The 20,226-nt window shown below is 54.4% G+C and overlaps 2 protein-coding genes across 2 annotated transcripts; one reads left to right on the forward strand and one right to left on the reverse strand.

Moving 5' to 3' along the window:
• Window positions 1-3,977: 3,977 nt before the first annotated feature.
• On the forward strand, window positions 3,978-6,622 carry PPDPF (pancreatic progenitor cell differentiation and proliferation factor). Its single transcript, XM_066199011.1, has 5 exons — window positions 3,978-4,093; window positions 4,862-4,950; window positions 5,731-5,805; window positions 5,961-6,057; window positions 6,261-6,622. The coding sequence occupies exons 2-5, from the start codon at window positions 4,896-4,898 to the stop codon at window positions 6,370-6,372; spliced, it is 339 nt and encodes a 112-aa protein (XP_066055108.1). The 5' UTR covers window positions 3,978-4,093; window positions 4,862-4,895; the 3' UTR covers window positions 6,373-6,622.
• Window positions 6,623-11,717: 5,095 nt separating this feature from the next.
• SRMS (src-related kinase lacking C-terminal regulatory tyrosine and N-terminal myristylation sites) lies at window positions 11,718-19,834 on the reverse strand. The gene is made up of 8 exons (XM_066199039.1): window positions 19,301-19,834; window positions 16,763-16,884; window positions 15,775-15,941; window positions 14,726-14,864; window positions 14,095-14,253; window positions 12,997-13,178; window positions 12,686-12,842; window positions 11,718-12,313 (listed from the first exon to the last, which is right to left on the reverse strand). Exons 1-8 carry the CDS (start codon window positions 19,654-19,656, stop codon window positions 12,120-12,122), a joined length of 1,476 nt encoding a protein of 491 aa, XP_066055136.1. The 5' UTR covers window positions 19,657-19,834; the 3' UTR covers window positions 11,718-12,119.
• Between the last annotated feature and the right edge of the window lie 392 nt (window positions 19,835-20,226).

Raw genomic sequence — 20,226 nt, forward strand, 5'->3', positions numbered from 1 at the left:
TCTCTAACTTACTCCACAGCGTATTTTCAGATCAGACTCAGAATTCTGGGGGTCCTGATGCCAATTCCCTGTGCCCTTTGGGAAATCAGACTGCAGGTGAGAACAGCAGAGCTGCTGCCATCACCATGGGAACAGTGACCCATGTCCTGATCTGACTCTGGTTTATTCTCCTGCCAAAGTGGCACTTGGGTCACTGCTGCACATGTCCCAGAAAGGCAGAGCACGATTTTCCAGGTAAAATATGCTGCTCAAGCACTGTGCTTAAGGAAAGTCTTTCCCTGCATTTCTGGGACATTCCCTTTTCTGATTTAAACCCGTATAGGCAGAGGAAGATGCCCAGGCATTTCTATCAGGCCACAACCTGAGCATGGGCTTGGTGTCACAGCCGCTCTGCTCTGGCCAGAGACGGCCCTAATGTGGCACCTGGGATGAGTATTTTGGGTATTTATTATCCATAGGTGGCAGCAGCTGCCTGCGCCGGGCGGACGCTGCCCTAATCCCAAACCTGGCAATGAGTAACAGAGCCGGGAAAAGGCAGGGGAGGAGGAGGAGCGAGAGAGGGAGGAGGGGGAAAGAAGGACAAGCCTGAACACAGGTCCTGCCTGCTCCCTCCTCGCAGCAAGAGGTCCTCAACAGAGGGAGAATTAGGGAAACGCCTCCGTGGGGCAGGATCAGGCTTTGTAGCGCTGTAGAGAGCTCAAGTCTGTGTTACTGACCAGGCTGCCCAGAGAAGCTGTGGCTGCCCCGTCCCTGCAAGTGTCCATGGCCAGGTTGGATGGGGCTTGGAGCAACCTGGGATGGTGGAAGGTGTCCCTGCTCATGGCAGCGGGGTTGGAATGAGATGAGCTTTAAGGTCCCTTCCAAGCCAAACCAGACTGTGATTCTACTGCTGTGCCAGGATTAAGTGCTGCCCTCTTACCCAGAAAGAAAATTGTTACTTTTTGCAGCCAGAAATACTCTGGTGGGGAAGGGGCTGCTGGGCAACATTTTCTTGACCAAATTCCTGCAACACCGGGATGTTACATCCCTAGAAGGAATCTGGTAGCAGCATGAAGCCATTGGGGTGCCCCAAACACCCACCGATGGCCCACGAGTGCTGGAGGAGTCCAGAGGCAGCAGCTCCTTCAGCTTTGCAGCTTTTGCCGGCTTCCAGAAATTTCTGCCAAGTTCAAAATGACACAAAAGGCTCTTCCTCAACAGCCCACACAAATGGCAGATAACAAAGGCCAGTTGCCAGAAGCTAAAAGCCAGAATAAAAAAAAAAAAAAAAAAAAAAAAAAATTAAAAAAAAAATGGAAAACACAGAAATCTTGCTGAAAAGCAAACTGGAGGGAGTTGCAGTCCTAGGCTCTAGCCTAGAGGCTCTAATGAAAGGAAAACCAAAGAGAAAAATCTATCCAAATCTTGTCATCTGCTCACTTTAAAACTACCACTTCTTGGTCAATATAAATGAAATGTATCTTCCTCTTTTCAACACACCTGGTATGAACAGGCTTTGTCCTGGGAAACCAGACTGTCTGCTCCATCAATCTCCCCCAGCTGCTCTGTCCTAGCCGTGCTGCTCCTGCTGCATCCTCAAGGCAAAATGGAATTGATTTTGAGAGGAAAAGCAGAACAAGGCATGATTTGCTGGAGATTAATCCCCCTGAAGTAGCAAGCCCCAATTCACCCCTCTTGGGAGTGGGTGCAGCATCACAGCCCCAGTGTTATCTGCTTAATGAGGTGATCCTTTAAAACAGCCCCAAATGTGGGTGTAAGTGGTGTCATTGCACAAAGGAACTGGGGCAGGTTTGTTCATTTCTGCTCTATCATTAATTAAAGCAATTAGCCTGCTCAGGCTCAGTGGGGTGCACAGCCATCCTGTACCTGATGGGGAGAATATAACCCATTATGGAATATAATCATTATATCAATACACTCTAATTGCTCTGTACATTCTTAGGGGGATGGAAGATGCAGGAATACGTCTCTAGGGAGTTGAGGAGGAACCTGAGAGATGACACAGGCTACACTAAAGCAAAAGTGACTTTTCATGTCTGAAGCACTGAGTTTTTAGCCTGCTATCATTCCCTTCTGGGCCAGAAGATTCTCTCAAGCCTGTGTCCTGGGACTCTCTGTGCTGTGTAGCCAGGCAGGGCTGGGAGCAAATGGGCTGGGAGTGTCAGGACCCTGAAATCAAACCAGCGATCAAACCCAGTCACGCAGCACAAAAGCAAAGCCTTGTGCTGGGCATGAAAGCAACCACGTGACTGTTTAAACTGCCTGTTGGAATTTTTGCATTCAAAGTCCATCACAGCCTTTGGCCAAATCCTTCCCTGGAAAGCGCTGAGTCAGTATTATCAGTGGGGAAACTGAGGCACAGCTGGAGGAGCTCGGTCCCCAGCTGGACCACACATGTGTTTGTGTTGGCCTTTTAACCTCTGGGGTAAATTTTGGAAATAATCTATCTATTTACGGACTTGTGGTGCCAAGGCTTTCCCTGAAAGCTGTCCTAGCTGCTTTCCTGGGAGGGTGCATACAGTGTCCATGGCCATGGCAGTGGTCAGCGTGGCCTTCTCCTTGGGTCAGCTGGGGACATGGCTCACATGGAGTGTCCCCATGCTGGGATGGTCATACCCCACTGAGAAACACACCCCTGAGGGCAGCTCAGCCCTTTTGCTGCCCCATGAGCTGTGCAGGGAGATCAATGTCCTGGAGCAACCCAGGGCAGCCTCCCCTGGCACTGCTTCCTCATCCTGGTGATTAAAGAATAACTCCAGATTAAAAAGGAAAAAAAACAGACTGGGGAGGAATGAACCTCATTGCATGGGGAGTTTGTGACAGAACCAGGCTGGCATGTGGGCTCCCTTCTGCCTTCAATCCCTAAAATGGTTAAATCATCAACCCCAAAACTGTTCTTTCCCATGGCTGCACCCGAACTGTAATGTTTTACTGCAGCCCTCAGCATGCCGGGCTGCAAAGCCCTTCTCTGGAGCATTACTGAATTTTAGGGGAGAAAAAATGAGCAACATTTTAGGTATACCAGGTACCAAACTGCCTTTGTGGAGATACCTTAGGGCTCTGGCATTTCTTCAAGTGTTTTGTTCTCAACCCCCCAGTTTCCACTCCAAACAGACAGAATTTTTCTGTGAAGTTTCTGTTTCTCTTAAACAGATGTGCTTCCTCGTGCACAAATCCATAGCCTTGTCTCTCCCAGACTCACATCCCACAAAACCAGTGGTTTATGGAGCAGCACCTGTTGCTACCCTGGTACCCAAACACGGAGGAGCTGGTCTGTGGTGTGGGTTGTACTTTGGCCTTGCTGTATGCTTTTCCTCCGAAGTAAAGTGTTCTCTCCCAAAACGGATAAAAACCAGCCAGCTCAGAATCCCTTGAATCCATAATAATTTATTTTTCATGTTTATCCTCATTTTAAACGCAGCATTGCTTGAAAGAAGAAAGAAACTTCTCCAGAGAAGCTTCTGTTGGGTCACGAGGTGCAGAAAGGACCCTCAAAGCCCCCCATAGATCCCAAATCTCCTCCAGGATCCCCAGGACTTCTAAACTCCTGTGAGAGGAGCCTGGGAACGGCTGGATCCAATCCCAGCCCCAGACTTTGTCACGGGTTTATGTGCAAAGGACTAGACAGGTGTAGTTGAACCTTTAGGGATTTGTCCCATAGGATTACTGATGGGACACCAGATATATTTACATAAATATAGCTAGGATTGAGTATGATTATGACCGGACAAAAAAAAAAAAAAAGGACATTATTCAGAAATATCTCTCCGGGTTCTGGGCGCTGTTGGCGGGTCCGGCGGCGGGTTCGCGTGTCCTCGGGGGGTGTCGTGTCCTCGGGGGGCGTCCCCTCTCCCCGCGGCGACAATCGCGATCGATGGCAGGGGCGTGTCGGGCGGGGCACGCCCCCGCTGCCATTGGCCATCCCCGGGCAGGGCGTGCTCCGAGCGGATAAAAACGCGCTGCGGGGGCGGTTCGGCAGCGCCGCGGCTCAGGCCGTGCGGTGCGAGCGATCGGCGGCCCCCGTGCCGGACCCCCCTGCCCTGCCCTGCCCTGCCCTGCCCGCCGGACCCGCCGGACCCCGCACACGGCCCAGGTGCGCTGCCGGGGGGGGCGAGGGGACAGCCTGGCCAGGGGGCTGCGCTGGGTCGAGAGGAGCTTCCCCGTGCCTCAGTTTCCCCGCTGAGGAAAGGTGGATTCTCGAGGATGGCGCTCGGTGTCCGCCAGCTGTTGGCAGCTGGCGCGTTTGACGGCCTGAGCCTTTCTTTAGAGCTTTCTTGGAGAATAAGGGGTCGGACTGTGGGAAGAGCCAACTGCTGGCAGGAAGGTGTTTTGTACCTTGGGAAGAGGGGAAAAAACTTCCCAGTTCTTTCCAGTTCAGAACTGGAGCTGAACCACATCAAAGGGGAAGGGCGGGCAGGTTTGTCCCGGCTGTGGGTGATGGGGAGGCTGCTGAGAACAGGCTGGGGCTGGAACTTCTTGCAGGAACACCCTCGGTGTTCGCCCCAGCTCAACATTTCTTTGCTCCTTATGCAACATCCGCCTGGGATTTTGTAACTCCAGATGTTGACCCAAGGACGGGAGCTGGATTCCTGGAAGAAAAACACCCAGGGAGGAGGGGTCGGGAAGGGGCTGTGCTCTGGGCAGGCAGTTGTGTACGACGGAATTATTTTGTCTTTGCACGCAGCTCTTGGAGCTCTGTGGGTTTAATCCATGTGCAGTGAGCACCAGCCGCCGTTCTCAGTGCAGGGCTGCACGTCCCTTTCCTCCAGTAGTCACACTGGTTCCATTTACACCCCTGCAGCTTTTGGGGGTGCAGGGGCGGGGTCAGGGTGGGTACTGACGGCTGCCTCTGTGCTCCCAGGTTTAGATCTGTACAAGAACCAAGATCAGGAACCATGGCATCCATCCCATCCAGCGGCTCGCTCATGGCCACGCACAACTATCGCAGAAGTAAGGGCAGGCTGGGGGCTGGGGTGGGCTTGGGGCGGTGAGTGAGCACATGGGGGTCTCTGCCAGGTGTGGGGGGATGTGGCTGGAGCAGAGATGGAGCTGAGCTTTCAGCTGCAGCCCCATGTGGGAGTTTGGTGGGAAAAGGGCACAGCCAGCAGTGTCCCTGCTGCTGCCCAGACCCTCCTTTGGGTCCCCCAGCCCAGCTGTACTAGCTGCTGAGGGGGCTCAGATCTCCTTCACTTGTTACTAAGGTTGTAGGGGACGGAGTGGACGGTTTCACCCTGCACTGTTGCTTCAGAAATGAGCTGCAAAACCAGTCTGGGCAATGGTTGTTCCTGGTACCTCACCCGGGAGAGAGTTTCTGGTTTAATGCATTGCTTAAACCACAGGGAATTAAAGGATTCCTCCGAGATGAAACAAGCAGCAGGCTTGTAGCTGTTGTCCTAAAAGCACATGGATTATACACAGGAATTTGCATGCTCTTGGCCTCAAGTCATCTGCAGAGGCCTCTCAAAGCCATTAAATTTTGTCCTTGGGGTTGCAGGGTTTTTTCCTAGAGAAGTGTTCAGGTGTTTTTCTGCTCCCTGCAGCTGGAATCTCCCCAGTATTCCCTTCCTAGTGGTTTTTACTGGCCTGGCACTAAACTGGGCAAGTAGTGGAGTGCGTTAGTGATGAGGCTGAGCCCTGTCACCGAGGCACAGCCTCACCAAGGCTGTGTTTTCCTTCTCGTGGCACGACCGTGGGTCAGCAGTGGTTCTGATGGCCATGATTGTTCCACAGGGCGCCTGAGCTCCACATCCAGCACCAGCTCCTGCAGCTCAGAGTACTCTGGGGAGGTCATCCCCCATGGCCCAGGTAAGTGTCACCTGTCCCGGCTCATGGACACTCTGCTCCCAGTCCCTCCTCAGGAAGTCTTCCTGGAGGTGACCCAGTGGGATGAGGGTGGGGTGGCCATGGGGCTGCCCAGGTTGCACTGACCTGAACTCTCCCCGTCGTGCACCGTTCCTCAGATCTGCCCAAGTCTGACCCTGGCCAGTGGTGGGCCAGCTTCTTCTTTGGGAAGACGACTCACCCAGCCATGACAACGGTGTCAGAGTCCCAGGAGAGGTGAGGTGACACGGGGGAGCACCAATGCAGCACTTGGGGATATCCCTGCTGCATCCCCCAGCGTGCGTTCTGAGCCCATGGACCATGTGCGTGCCCAGGGCTCCCGTGCCTTTGCTGCAGCAATTAATGCAGAGCGGTACTGCCACATTTGGGGGTTGGCATGATTGCTGACTGCCTCTCTCTCTCTCTGCGGTGTGTTGCAGCTTGGGAGCCCTGCGGGTGGCCACAGCACCGATAGCCTGCGGGCTGGTGGCCGCCCCGGGCGCAGGCCGGAGGCGCCACGCCAGCGAGTCCAGCGCGGGGCCCTCGGTGTGAGCGGGTCGGCGGCTGCTCCCCCCCACCCCGGCGGGCACAGCCCCTCCCCTGTAGAGTAGCCGGCTGCTCCAAGCAAAAGGTGCTGCTTTCTGATGGAAAAGTGCAGCCACCCCGACGATTCCACTCCAGCCTGTTTTTTTAACTCTCTCCCAGTGTAACTAAGCCCTCTCAAAGCAGACTTGGTAACACGTTTTTATTACCTTGAACTCGTACAATGGCAACGAATAAACTGGAGCAGCCTTTTAAGAAACGCTGTGGGTTGTTGTTTGTCCGTGGAGGGGGGAGCAGAGCGGTGCTGGTGGGGCTGGACAGGACACAGCACAGCTCCTGACCGCAGCAGCAGGATGTGGTGGTGGCAGATATCACATGCCAGCCGTGCGTGTTTTGCACGTGAGCAGGATCTGGCCGGGCTGTGGTGGTGTTGCAAACGCCTTCCCTCAACCTCTTTTCTCCTTACTTAGCTACACAGCCAGTCCCTGCTGGCACTGAACTTGTTTTGCTCCCAGAACACATGGCTGCCCTGGAGTGCTTTGGTAGCTCGAGGGGTAGGACAGAGTGCCAGGGCCTGAGCAGGTGTGGTGGGGCTGGGGGAAGGATTTGGGTGCACAGTGACCCCTCCATAGTGAGGAGAGAGATAAGGCTTGCTCAAGATGTGTTTTGTGAGTTGGGATGTCAGGCTGGAGCTCGTGGTGTGAATGGCGGCTCAGAGGCTGCTCTTGGTTTGCTGCCCTGGATCCCAGCTGGCCCTTGTGCTGCCCTGCCCCAAGTGCTCTTTTGCCTGATTTTTGCCTTCAATTAGTCAGTTTGGCTGTTTGATCCTTCTGTGCCCAGCCCAATAGCTGGGAAAACAAGAGCCTGCAGGTGCCTGCATGAAGGGAGTGCCTTTGTTCCTGCTGGAGGCAAAAAAAAAAAAAAAAATAAAACCTTGCAGAGGTTGATTTAAAGGTGCCAAATGTTCCTGATCTGCTTCCAGCCACAGCATGAGGTGCAGGGCTGTCCCTGTGTGCACCAGGGCCTGCAGCCCCCATGGCAGCTGAGGCCATGGGACCCCTGAGCTGTGACTTTGCCTCCTGTCCCATGCTGGCAGGGCAAAGGGCAGGGAGCAGCTGGGGGCAAGTGGCTGCTCTGCTTTCTGTCTGCTCTGCAGGGGCATCCAGGGTCACTTCCAGCTCTGTTGTTTCTACAGTGGAAAGTGTTGAGTAAGCTTTTCACTGAGCTCTGTTTCCCCAGGCACTGGCCCTTGTCTTGGGGCAGAGTCTGTGTCCCCTGTCCCTCCGAGGGGCCAGGGCAGTGTGTGCATCCAAAGGGAATAGCTCCAGGGGCCTTCCAGCAGTCTGGACACACAGCTTGGACCCCAGGGGCTGCCAGCACCCTGAAGGGGACTCCCATGTCCATGGCAGCAAGTGATCTGATGTGACTTCCAGTCAGACAGCAAACTGCTGTTGTTATGGGGCTGCACATCCCAGAAAGCACATGGCAGCCTTTAAATTTCCTGAAACACAGGAAAATCAAGATAAAATAAACCCTTTCTGGATAAGGAAAGGCAAGGGGAGCTGGCTGGCTGGGACTTGTGGTTGTGGCACCGCTCCAGGGTCTTCCCAGGCCCCAGCAAAGCCTTTTGGGTGCTGTTCAACCCCAGGATGCCTCAGGCATCTTCTCTGCTGCTGATTACCAGCAAAACCCACATGTTTTGGAGAGACAAATACCTTTTTTTCCAAGCCTGGAAATCAGTGTGGACACACAAAGGTAAAGTCAATACTACTGTATTTGCTTGTTTGTCTTGTGATTGTGAAAGGACAAACCCAGCAACTGCCCCCAGGCACCCAGGGGAGGCAGTGATAGAGCAAAGGCACCAATCCTACACCCCTGGCTTTCATCTGGGCACATTCCCCAGGCTGATCCAGCTCTAAGTGTGCTGCTCTGTGATGCCATGAGCACATGGATGCTCCCCCATCCAGCTTTTGGGTGCTGGATGGAGGTTAATTCATTCCCATATTGCTCCAAGGTGTGTTGGATTTACAGCAGGAACCTGTCAGTGGCTGCCCTTATGCCCATGGTTCCCTTTCCAGTGAAGCAAAACTGCCCGGAAAACCCTGCTGAGTTAAAGGTTGTTTTTGGAATGCCTGTGAAGTGTCACAGACTCAGACTCCTTCTCTGCTGGGAGTGAAGATACAGGGAGAGTCCAGATCCCCCCAGGTTTGCTCCTGGGCAGTTTCATGGCATTTCTAAGAGCAAAGCCCTTGGCACTACCTTTTTTGCTTGGGATTGAAATGCTTTTAGGGCCTTTCTTGCCCTTTCACAGCCTTCAGACATATTTTGGAGAAGCATCTGACAGCCAAGCAAATTTATTTTTGTTCTTTTTCCATCTCCACTGCTGTGGGTGTCTCTCTTCTCAAGTAACAAGTGATGAGAGAAAACTCTCATTTCACAATTGTGTGGAACAGCCTCAAATTGTGCCAGGAGAAGTTTAGGTTGGATATCAGGACAAATTTCCACACTGAAAGAGTTACCAAGCATGAGAACAGGCTGTCCAGAGCAGTGGAGGCACCATCCCTGGGGGGTTTAAAAGACCGGTGGATGTGGCACCTGGGGACATGGGTTAGTGGTGGGCCCAGCAGTTCTGGGGGAATGGTTGGACTCAATGATCTTAGAGAGCTTTTCCAACCTAAATGATTTTATGATTCCAGCTGCTTTCCTGTGTCTTCGTGTTGCTCCTGTGGTGGGATAGCAAGGGAAACACTGTGCAGTAGAAGCAAGATAATGAAAGGGGTTCCCCATACACTGCACACCTCCCTAATCAATCCCCTTCTTCCTGTAGTGCTTGATATTGGAGGGGCAAACACCCACCTCCCATGACATCAACTCCACACGGGCTGATGTCCCCCCTCTGCTCCCTCGATGGTGTTTTAACTGTTGATTAATTCACATATTTGCTAGAAACTCGCTGGTGTTTTCTGCTCACTCGTCCCTTGCAGCAGCCCTGGTGCCACCCCGCCGCCTCCGGTGAGAAGTATTTCTTTATATTCCCTGCCTCTTGCTGCTGGGGGTTGTTTTGGTTTGGTTTATTTCCCTCCAGCAGCTTTGCTTCCCCCTCACCCTTCAAACCTTAAAAATAGAAATGAGCTGTGCAGCTGAAACACATCGCATTAGCCTGAGGCTGCTTCCAAATGCCACTGGGTCAAGGCTCGCATGCCTGAATCCGCAAACGGGCACATGCCAGGCTTCAAATGGAGCAGGAGATACCTGTAACAACAGGATTTGCAATGCCCCCTAAACAGGATTTGTAGTGCCCACTCCGGGGCAGTTCTGGAGGGACTGGGACTCCACCATTCCTGCCTTTGTGGAGTGGATTTAAGGAAAAGCCTGCTCCAGTTTTTGGGGGAGGGCTGTAGTGCCCAGCTCAGGCTGAGATCTTGAGAGCAAACAGGAAAATTTGGGTGCCACTCCCCCCACCCCAAGTATATCTACTTTTAGAAAACAAGTAATGACTCTGAGAAATGCCAAACCCCAGCAGACCGTGCTGGAGGGCAAACCCAGGCTGTGGATTGGCTTTTCATGCAGCAGAGGAGGAGGAAGGAAAACTGCTGTGGGCTGCACCGTGTCATCACATCCCCATATTCCCCCTCCACATCCCCAAGAGGTCACGGTGACTGCTGAGTGAGCCGGTTTTGGGCCACGTGCCCTGCCAGCCCTCCTGGCGTCTCCAGGTACCCCACCATGGACAGCTCTGCCCCCCACCAGCCCCATCGCCCCACACACCCTTCTCCTCCTGCTTATTTTTGAGCTCCATCTGGTGGCAGCCAGACCTGCAAATTTACTGTTGTTATTGCTTTTTGAGCAGCCTGGTCAAGCGGGAAGTGTCCCTGCCCGTGGCAGGGGGCTGGAACAAGGCGATCTTGAAGGTCCCTTCCAGGCCAAACCGTTCTGTGATTCTGTGGTGCAGCGGCCCCGCCATGTCCCTGCCCTTCCTCAGTGTGCCACAACCCTTCACCTGCTGCATGTGGCTTCAGTCTTTACTTTCCTGCGGGAGAGGGCCTGGGCTGTACATAGGTGCACTCTCTGCTCAGGTGTTTGATCAGGCTGCAAAATGTTTGTGCAAGGAGTGGATTTCCTCTTGCAGCCACGTCCAAACCTAACCTGTTGCTTTTTCCATCTGGGAACACTCTAACCAGGAGCTGCTGCCTTCCCAGGACAGGGCTGCAGCTCTGTGGACGTGAACAGAGCAGGCTTCATCCCACCCCTGAACCACATTCCTGCCTCCCCTTTCCAGGCCCCTCGTGCTTGGAGACTTGCTCAGCCAAGAGCCAGACCTCTTTCTGCTGTTCTGCACAGCACAGACGCTGCCCAGGCGTGGGGAGTGTTGCATAAACTTTATAAACTTTATAAATTCCAATGTTGCTGTTGGCTCAGTCCCGCTGGTCACCTGCAAAGGGGCAAAATGGGCTTGTCAGGAGGAATTCTAAACCTCTGCCAGTTGCCTTTCACCCACAGCCTGTCTGCTCCTGCCACCAGTGCCACAGTTGTGTTAGGGCTCCAACAGCCCCACTTGGCCTGGCCCTGCCTGCACCATCCTGGATCATTGGCATTGCTCCAATTCCTGCTTTTCCGTGTGTCCTTCCACTGCTACCAGGACAGTCCAGCCTCTGGGAGTGTCCATGGGCAGGGGGCAACAGGGACTTGGCTGCAGCAAACTCTGCCCCAGACTGGGAGGGACCAGAGTCTCACGGTCCCCCTGCAATGCCATATCCTGGGATTAGGGAGGAGCTGGGGGTGGTGGGAGCATCTCTTGGCTTGTCCTGTGGGTGGGACAAAGAGCAAAGCAGGGTGATGCAGGCTGCCTGCACCTGGGAAAAGGAGGCATTCAATATTAGAACACAGACATTCATTTTCCTTGGAATAACCACACGACGGTGAGTGAGACAAGGATCCAGAGGGGAGCAGCCCAGGCAGGAGCTGACTGTGCAGAGTCCTCGGGCCATGTGGGGCCGCTGCCTGGGAAAGGGTGGCAGAGGCACACAGGGGCACTTGGGTGAATAGAGTCCAAAGAGAAACAAGAATGGTTTCATCTGTCGTTGCAAGAGTGGGACTGGTTGCAAATCAGTGTTTCCCTGAACCTATCCTTGGTGGGCTCCTTGAAACCATCCCTGGAAGTGTTCACATCCAGGCTGGACAGGGCTTGGAGCAAGCTGCTCTAGTGAAGGATGTCCCTGTCCATGCCAGGGGGGTTGGAACAAGATGAGCTTTAGGGCCCTTCCAACCCAAGCCCTTCCATGATTCCTGGGAGGGAGTGGAGCAGCATGCTGTGGGAGAAGCATCCAGCAACACCCTACAAGGACTTCTGCGGGTGGATGCACACACATTTATTGACAAATACATCGAACACACACTACAAGATAATTCAAGCAGAGCCACAACCGAACATGAACTGCAAACCTTCACGTTTGTGTGGGGAGCAGCAGGGACCTCCCACCCTACTGAGTGAACGAAGATGTAAACTTTGAGTGATGCCTCCGTGGGGCTTCTCCAAACTGTCACACAGCCAAGTGCTGGGAATGAGTTCTCCACAACTTGTTGCTTTCTCCCGTGGCCACCTCCCTGCACCCTGACTGTGAGGGAGCACAGGCTGTGTTCTGGGGGGGATGTGCTTTCCTCGTAGCCCTGTCAGAGGGCAAACCAGAAGGAAGGAACTTCTTGGCAAGAGCTGGCCTGGAGGGGCTTGTGTGGGAAGGATGGTGGGAAGGGGTCCCTCAGGAGAGGGAGCTGAGCAGCCGTCTGTAGATGAAGCCCAGCTTCTCCCTCAGGGCCAGGAAGGTGGGACGCTCCTCCGTGTTGCCACTCCAGCACTCCAGCATGATGCTGTAGATCTCAGGAGGGCAGGGGCTGGGCCGGGGGAGGCGGTAGCCCCTGGTGATTTGCCGGACGGTTTCTTGGTTTGTCATTCCTGCGAAGAAGGAGAAGATGCCCCTGAGTCTGATGTCCCCAAAGGATGCCCTGAAGGGACACCTGCAGTGGGCAAGATGTCACTGGTGGTGCTGTGAAATGGTGTGTCTCTGCCAGAGGGGTGGTAGGAAAGAGGATCTGGGAGATCCAGACCAACTTCCTGCCCCCAGCTCCTGCACCCACTCTGCAACCACTGAATGTCCCTCTAAGCCATCCCCTAAGTGGACAATAACCTGCTCATGCTCCAGGAGCTGCTTCCATATCCCTTAGGGAGGGGACAATACAACAATTCATAACCCTGTGGCTTTTGGGGCCCACGGGTAAGCTGCCCAGCAGGTGGATGGAGGGCACAGGAGTGGGGCAGCAGCCCTACCTTCATACGGGATCTGTCCATACGTGAAGACTTCGTAGAGCAGAATCCCATAGGACCAGACATCAGACTTGAGGGAGTAGGTGCGGTAGTTGGCTGCCTCCGGGGCCGTCCACTTCACCGGGATTTTAGTGCTGCTGCTGGTGGAATAAATGTCATCCTGGAAAGCAATGGGAGACAGGACATGAGGGATGGAGTGATCAACACAGACACAGCTTTTGGGGAAAGTGGACAGCAGGGAATGGCTCCAGCATGGGACAGTTTTATGAGTTCAGGTGGTGGTAGGGAGGGAACACAACATCCCCTGAACTGACCTTGAGGAGGCGGGCAAGTCCGAAATCAGCGATTTTGCAGGTGAGTTCCTCTCCAACCAGGATGTTTCTGGCTGCCAGATCCCGGTGGACAATGTGCTTCTCCTCCAGGTACCTCATCCCATCTGCCACTTGGCAGGAAATGTTGAGCAGGTGGGAGGTGCCCAGGGACTTCCCTTCAGGACCTGTTAATCCAGACAATCCAAGCATTGGGGGCAATCTACTGGCATCTATTTTGGGTGTTCTGGTTTGGAAGGAGACCCTGTGCTGGCAGTGTGGCACATGGGGAACACGTAAAACCTCAAATTTGTGCTCCTGCCTATCTGTCCTGGTTGTGCTGTGTGGAAAGTTCAGCACAGCCATGTGCTCCTCAGGCATGGGACAGGGGTGGACTCTGAAGAGCACTGAGGTCACAGATACCCATGACTTGTTCAAAGCCAAAGGTGACCTTCTGCTATGCAAATCTCCCTGCAGGCCTCTCAGCCTGTTGTACCTGTGAGCTCCAGCTCCTCAGGCATCGAATGCTGCTGGAGCCCCAGTCAGAAACAAGGTCAGTGTGGCTGGCAGGGGAAGTTGCCTGTAGAAAAACAGGTCTTGGTGGGAGAGGTTTGTTTTGTTTCCTTTCAAGACCAATTGTGCTGGGTCAGGAAAAGAAAGGCCAAGAAAATTAAACTGGGTGGTGAGTGGTCCACGGCACGTTATGGGCTCTGCACACAAACAAACCCATGGGGAGGCTTGGCTGTTCCATTTCTAAAGAAGGTGGAGTTGCCCAAACACAGCAGTGTGATTCTGTGCACTGGTGGGAGCTGGTGGACCATGGGTAGGTGGAGGAGGGATGAAGGTCCCTACCAACAGGCTTGGGCTCCCAGGGGTTAATACAGACCCATCCCACATGCACACCCAAAGGATCATGCCAGACTTTGTGATCCCAAGGCCATCTCCACCAACTGCCCATGGATAGCTCTGCGTTACCACTGATCAAACAGGACAGGAACCAGGCTGACACTCTCTTAGGGTCCCCATTCAGATCTATGGGGCCACTCTGAGGCACAGGAAGCAGGCACAAGATCCCCCACCCTGTGGGGCCAGCGCAGCACTCACTGTTGAGGTAGCTGTGGAGGTTGCCTTTGCGCATGAGCTCAGTGATGATATACACGGGCTCCTCCAGGGAGCACACGGCGTGCAGCTGGATCAGCTTCTCGTGCCTCAGGCGCTTCAGGTTCTGAATCTCCTTGGTGAAGTCTTCTGCTTTCATGTCAGCTGTGGGAGAAAGCCAACACAGCCCTTATGAGCCACCTTCTCATGTAGACTTTGGAACCTCAGTGCCTCCAGCTGGGATGAGGCACTCTTTTTTACCTCCTCATAGCTCATCCCTGCTCTCAAAGCTCAGGTCTACACAACCTGTGTCTCACAGCCAAAGAGTTGCTTTCCATGGGGTTTGGATCCCATTTTCAGGATCAAAGTCCCATCAGGACTTGATGTATCATAAACCCATTTGGTTTGATGTGATGTCACTTGTCACACACCCACTGGCTGGAGCCATTTTATAGGGATGCTGCCCAAGCTTAGGTTTGTGCACAGAAATATTCCTGTGGCTCCTCACCAGGTCCTACTGCAGTTTGCCTGATAAAACACTCACAGTGGCCAAGAGGATGAGGAAACGAGGGTCAATAATAATGGCAGTGAATGAGAGACTCAGTTGGCTGCTGTTAACATCTGAATCTTCACATACCTTTAATGATCTTGATGGCCACGGGCACCGTGTTCCTCCACAGCCCTTCCCACACCTCTCCAAAGTAGCCCTCTCCCAGCTTCCTCCGCAGGGTGAACTCCCAGCGCGGGCGCTCCCAGCCGTCCCTCTCGGGGGGAGTCTGCCAGATGGACACGGAATGGCACACTCGGATCAGCCAGCCAGCTGCCAGGCAGGACCTGCTGGTGGAGCCTGAACCAGCCCTTGGTGCCCACAGAGGGGAAGGACATGGTGCTCCACCAGCCAGGGGCTGAGCCCCGAGCATTGTCCTTCCCTCAGTGTTCACTGCGGGGACAAAGTGCATGGGGCATCCTCTGCATGATCCCTGCTGGGACCCCAGGTGTGCAAGGGGCAGAGTTTGGACATGAAATACCAGCAGTTCAAGTCATAATTCACTCCTCATCAGACTCAACAGTGGCTTTTCTCCAACTCCACCAATAAATAATGATTGAATTAATATTATTGCGTATTATGGCTGATTTAGACTTCAGCTCATTAAGCATTTCTTTTGTCTCACACCTTTCAATTTCACTCTTGGATTATTCACCTGGTTAATTGCTGTTTCCAAGTCATAATAAGTGGATGGAACTCTAATCAGGAAATGAGTTGGCAATTTGGGATTAATACTGTAATTAGACTTATGAGTGCTGCAGTAATTGGTATGAAAACTTTAAAAAAGCCATGTGCTTTGTCTTATATTCTCAGGAAAAAAATTGCAAGAGCAGGTGTTTCCAGAATCCGTATTGAGGGGGATTGTAACAACTTGGTTTCCAGTCTTTGAGATGGACAACACATTTCAGAAAATCCTGTGTATTTTGGCTGGTCAAAAACCACATACAAATGCCATGCCCAGCCTTAACGTGGCTGATCAAAGGTGATGCTGGCAGCTATACTAATGGTGGGCTTTAAATTTAGTTTAATAAAGCTCAAAACCCATATGGACAGAGTTATTATTTCTAGTTTCCCTGGTTTCCTTTGTCCCATCCCGGCTGTGGTGGGGAGCGGGGCTGGGCTGTGCCCGGGGTACGCACCGCAGGGCTGCAGGGCTGCAGCAGGGGGCTCTGGATGACCTTCCAGTGCTCCGTGTAGAAGGCCAGGAGCTCCTCCATGTTGGGAAAGGGGTGTCCCCTCTGGATGTAGAGGCTGCCCCGGGGGCTCTTGCAGATTCGGAAGTGGCTGACCTTGGTGTGGTTGCGCACTGTGGAGAAGCCCAGGTTGGGGAAAACTCAACTCATGCAAAGATCAGTCCCTCCCCAGCTCCCTGCTGACTCCACCCTCTCTCCTTTAAAGATTCCGATGCTTTTAATAGAGATAAAGCAACACAACTCTCCCCTGGACTGCTTCATCCCACTCCCCACCTCCCTTCTGCTCCCACCTCCTGGCCCATTGTGAGTCAGGCTCCTTTGGACCACAGAGGTGATCTTTATTATCAAGGATAATAACAAGCTTTATTGTCAGGCATAATTCTGCCATGGACTGCTCAGTGGAGCTGCTCAAAGAGGATAAACCAGGGGCACCTGTGACTCCCACAGCCCAGGGACTGATGGTAGGATGTAGAGTTTGCCATCAGTTTTCCTAGCATTACTTTTATGAGGATAAAACCAGATCATAATGGCACTGCCTGGTCCAAAACCCCCTGAATTCAGATTTCAGTATGTGGGAGCAGCCTAGGCCCTGGTAATCGGGAGTGGCAGCATATTTTTAAACAACCCTCAGATGACAAAAGCTACTGGAATGAAATCCTGGGAGCTAGTGCCACGAAACCATCATTAAGCTGCAGTGAAATGTTTATGGCTTTCATACCCCAGACAGCAGCCACGCATTTTCCTTTGTCACAGTGACAAACTGCTCTGTAAACTTTCCCCTTGCCCTCAGAAAGCAGCCCATTCCCTTCAACAAGGTGCTGAAAAGTGTTTTCAGCTTTACCCTGTTTTTCAACCCATGCTAAGCAAGCCAGGAGCTGCCCCTAAGGAACAGCCTGCTTCCTTTCCCTGTGCTGGATAATTGCCACAAGGTCACCTGAGAGAGAGTATTCGCCCTTGCTGCTCTCGCTGTCCCGGACGAGGAAGGAGCCGTGCTGGTTGGGAGGCGAGAGGAGGAGCTGCTCCGCCTCGTTTCGGCTGATCTTGCTGAAGTACCAGCTGGGGAGCAGAGCAGAGGGGTCAGAGCAGGGCAAGGGGGTGCTGCACAGATGGGTCTGCATCCATTTCAGGGGATCCTGCACCTCCTGAGCCAGAGACGGGGAGCTGCAGCTGGGATCTCATTCGGCTCATTCCTACAGCCACCAAGTGGCCTGGTGGCTAAACATATCTCAAAACCTGTAGATGTGGCTGCCTGCACCAGGGCTGTTCCACTGGGTGGGCTTTACAGGCACTTGCTGCAGTTTATTGCAGCTCACTGTCTGCAGACCATTTCACAGAATCAGAAAATCCCAGAATGGTTTCAGTTGGAGTGTCCCTAAAACTCATGTCATTCAACCTCTCCTGCCATGGGCAGGGACACCTTCCACTAACCCAGGCTGCTCAAAGCCCATCCAGCTTGGCACTGACCACTGCCAGGGATGGGGCATTTCCTCCAGCAGTGTCTGGACACTGCTGTATCAAGCTGTCCAGGTCTCAGCTCCCTCCCAGACCCATGAGGTTTATACTTGTGGGCTGCCAGCTGTGGTAAACAAAGCACCAACCACCTGGTGCTGTGTGGAAGGTGCTCTTATGTGGTTGTCCCTGTGTCCTGCCATGACAGCAACATCTGCAGGCACAGGATCCCTTTGCACTTCTTGACCTGCATCTCGTGGGCAGAGCCAGCTCTGAGCCCATGAGCAAATGGCATCAATGAAAACGTCTCTGGCAATTGCTTTTTGCTGCTCCAGCCGTGGCAGTGCTGGCTGGGGACTTCACAGCACCAAGTGGGGGGGAGGACCCAGCCAACCCCCTTTTCTGTGTCACATCACTGAGATTCATCACTGAATTCCCGCAAAGAAAGGCAGGTGGGCTGGCTGGGTCCGGACACAGCGGGATGCACAGGAAAACGCAGCTCCATCCAGCCTAAGGCAGCCAGGACGTGAGAAGCCAAAAGTTTCGTCATTAGCTGGGATCGCCAGCGTCTGAGAAGCCGCGCAGGAAATTATACGTGATGGAGTGAACAAATTAGCACCCAGCTCCGAGCTGCGGCTCCGCGGAGTCTGCGTGCAGCTCACGGCTCACTCCGGCTGGGAAGCCGGGCACGTTCCTGCCGTCTGCCCTCCCACGCCGCGACATCGCCCTTGTCCCTGTCCCCAGGATGTGGCTGGGCACCGGCTGCTCACGGCTGGTGCTCACACAGGTACACACACACAGGCACTCATGTACACACACATGTACACACACACACATGTACACACACACGTACACACACACATACAGACACATGTACACACACACAGGTACACACACACGTGTGCACACACAGAGAGGTACACACACACGTGTGTGTGCCACACGCTCCACTGTAGCCTGTCCAACTGTCCCATGCCATGGGAATAAGGAAGGCAGCCGATCCCACGGTCCACACCGCTGTGGTCCCAGCACAGCCCAACAGGACTGGATTTGCCTTCCTCAAAGCCCACGGCAGGGAGGGTCTCTCCCATCCCACCTGCACATCGGGGACCCTTCCCGGGCTTTGTCTCCTTTACCCCGCTCAGCACAGGGCGAGCGCGGAGGGGTCTCCGGGTGCCACGCCCGCCCAGCCCCGCTCTGCCCGCACTCGGGGTGACTCAGGGCCGGGCCCAGAGGGAACAGCAGTGTCTCGGGGCGCTTTGCCCGACGTGTCGGGACCAGGCAGGATGAGCTTCCCGGCCGGCCTTATGCAACGCGGAGCCCGGGCTTTCCCCGGCTGCCAGAGGGCTGAGACATGCCCCGAGCTCCCTGTCGGCTGGGAGGGGCACCCACCGGGTGGAAGCCCCCAGCCCTGGATAAGCAGGAGGGCAGCAGCAACAGCTGGCCCTGCCTACCTACTCCTGGCAGGTAACCAATCCAAAATGCTTCTTCCCTTGCTCCCAAGCCCTTTGGAGCTGGCAGGGCTCAGCTACAAGTTCCCCATCTCCCTCCCTTCGTGCTGGCTCCCCTTTAACAAGAAGGAGAACAGCCGGGACAAGCGGGAGCCTTTGCGACGCTGCCCACCATCACACCGCGCCCCAGCCCAGACCCATCCCATCCCGCGCGAGGGTGATGCGGTCAGGAGGGGGCACCGGCAGCTCTCCCCGCTGGTGCATCCCCCAAATCTCCTCTTCTTTGGGAAGCCCCAAATCGGCTTCCTCTGCCGAACACCTCCACCCCACTGCCACGAGCTGCAGGGGCTGCAAGAGCTGCAGGGGCTGCAAGAGCTGCAGGGGCTGCAAGGCAGGGATGCTAAGGGGAGGCAGATCCCGGCTCAGCCCCAGCTCGCTGGTGGCCAGAGCAGGGGACGAGGCTGTCGCGCTCCCCGCCGCTGGGGAGGGTGAGCGCTGCCGTTCCCTGCGCGGGGATGCGCTGCCCGAGCCCAGCCTCCATCCCCTGTGGATCCAGAGCAGCGGATACTTACGGGCGGTGAGCGGAGGTGCCCTGGCTGAGGTTGGCCACGTAGGCGGCAGGGACGTAGCCCATGGCCGGCTCCCCCAGCAGCCGCCGGGCCAGGACATACTCGCCCTCTTCTCTGAGGACGCGCAGTTTGTCCCCTGCGCTTATGCTGAGCTCCTCGGCGCTGCGGGCTGTGAAAGCGTACAAAGCGATACAGAGAGAGGACTTGGGGATGAAGGAAATGGAAGTCGCCTCCGAGTTGAGCGAAACGGAATCAGAGCCAAGATACCCCAGCGAGCAGCTCTCCGTCACGGAGCGGGGACGGAGCTTGTTCCAGAAGGATGTCAGGAAGGTCAAGCGCTTCCTGACGAACTGCTCCATGCCCGGTGATGCGGTGGGTGCGGTGGGCTATGCCACCGCGCTGCGGGAGGCCGGGGGAAGGGGGGATGCGGGGCTCCTGCCGCCGGCCGGGGAGCTCATCCTGCCGGCCCGCGTTACCCGCACGCGTCTGGGCGCTCGCCGGCCCTTCCCGGAGAACTTCCTATTTCTGAAAGTGAAACTGGTTCATCTGGTGAGACGAGTCTGCAGGCGGGACGAGACTGCAGGCGGGAGTCCCACGCTCAGACCCACGGGCACATCTGGGAGACAGGCACAGCTGGAGCCGGGCTTGCTGCTCTCGAAGAAGAAGGAGAACGGCTGTTGTTTTATTTAATCATTATTTTAAAGGGTGCTCTTTGCGTCTTACCAGAGCCCCATAAACACAGCTCTCTGTTCTTCAAGCAACTCTTGTCACAAGTGGCTGACTCCAGTTAATAGTCTTCATCTCACTTGTGTGGGAGGTTATTTTTTTTTTCCATAGGACAATAATTGCATCCACAAATGTGGGAGAGTTAAAACAGAATTAAGGAAATAACCTGAGAAGAGATCTGAAGTGTTTGGATATTTCCTGGG

The sequence above is a fragment of the Chamaea fasciata genome, unplaced genomic scaffold, assembly GCF_029207755.1.
Source record: "Chamaea fasciata isolate MVZ Bird 193981 ecotype frontalis unplaced genomic scaffold, bChaFas1.0.hap1 SCAF_17, whole genome shotgun sequence".
Taxonomy (NCBI): Eukaryota; Metazoa; Chordata; class Aves; order Passeriformes; family Sylviidae; genus Chamaea; species Chamaea fasciata.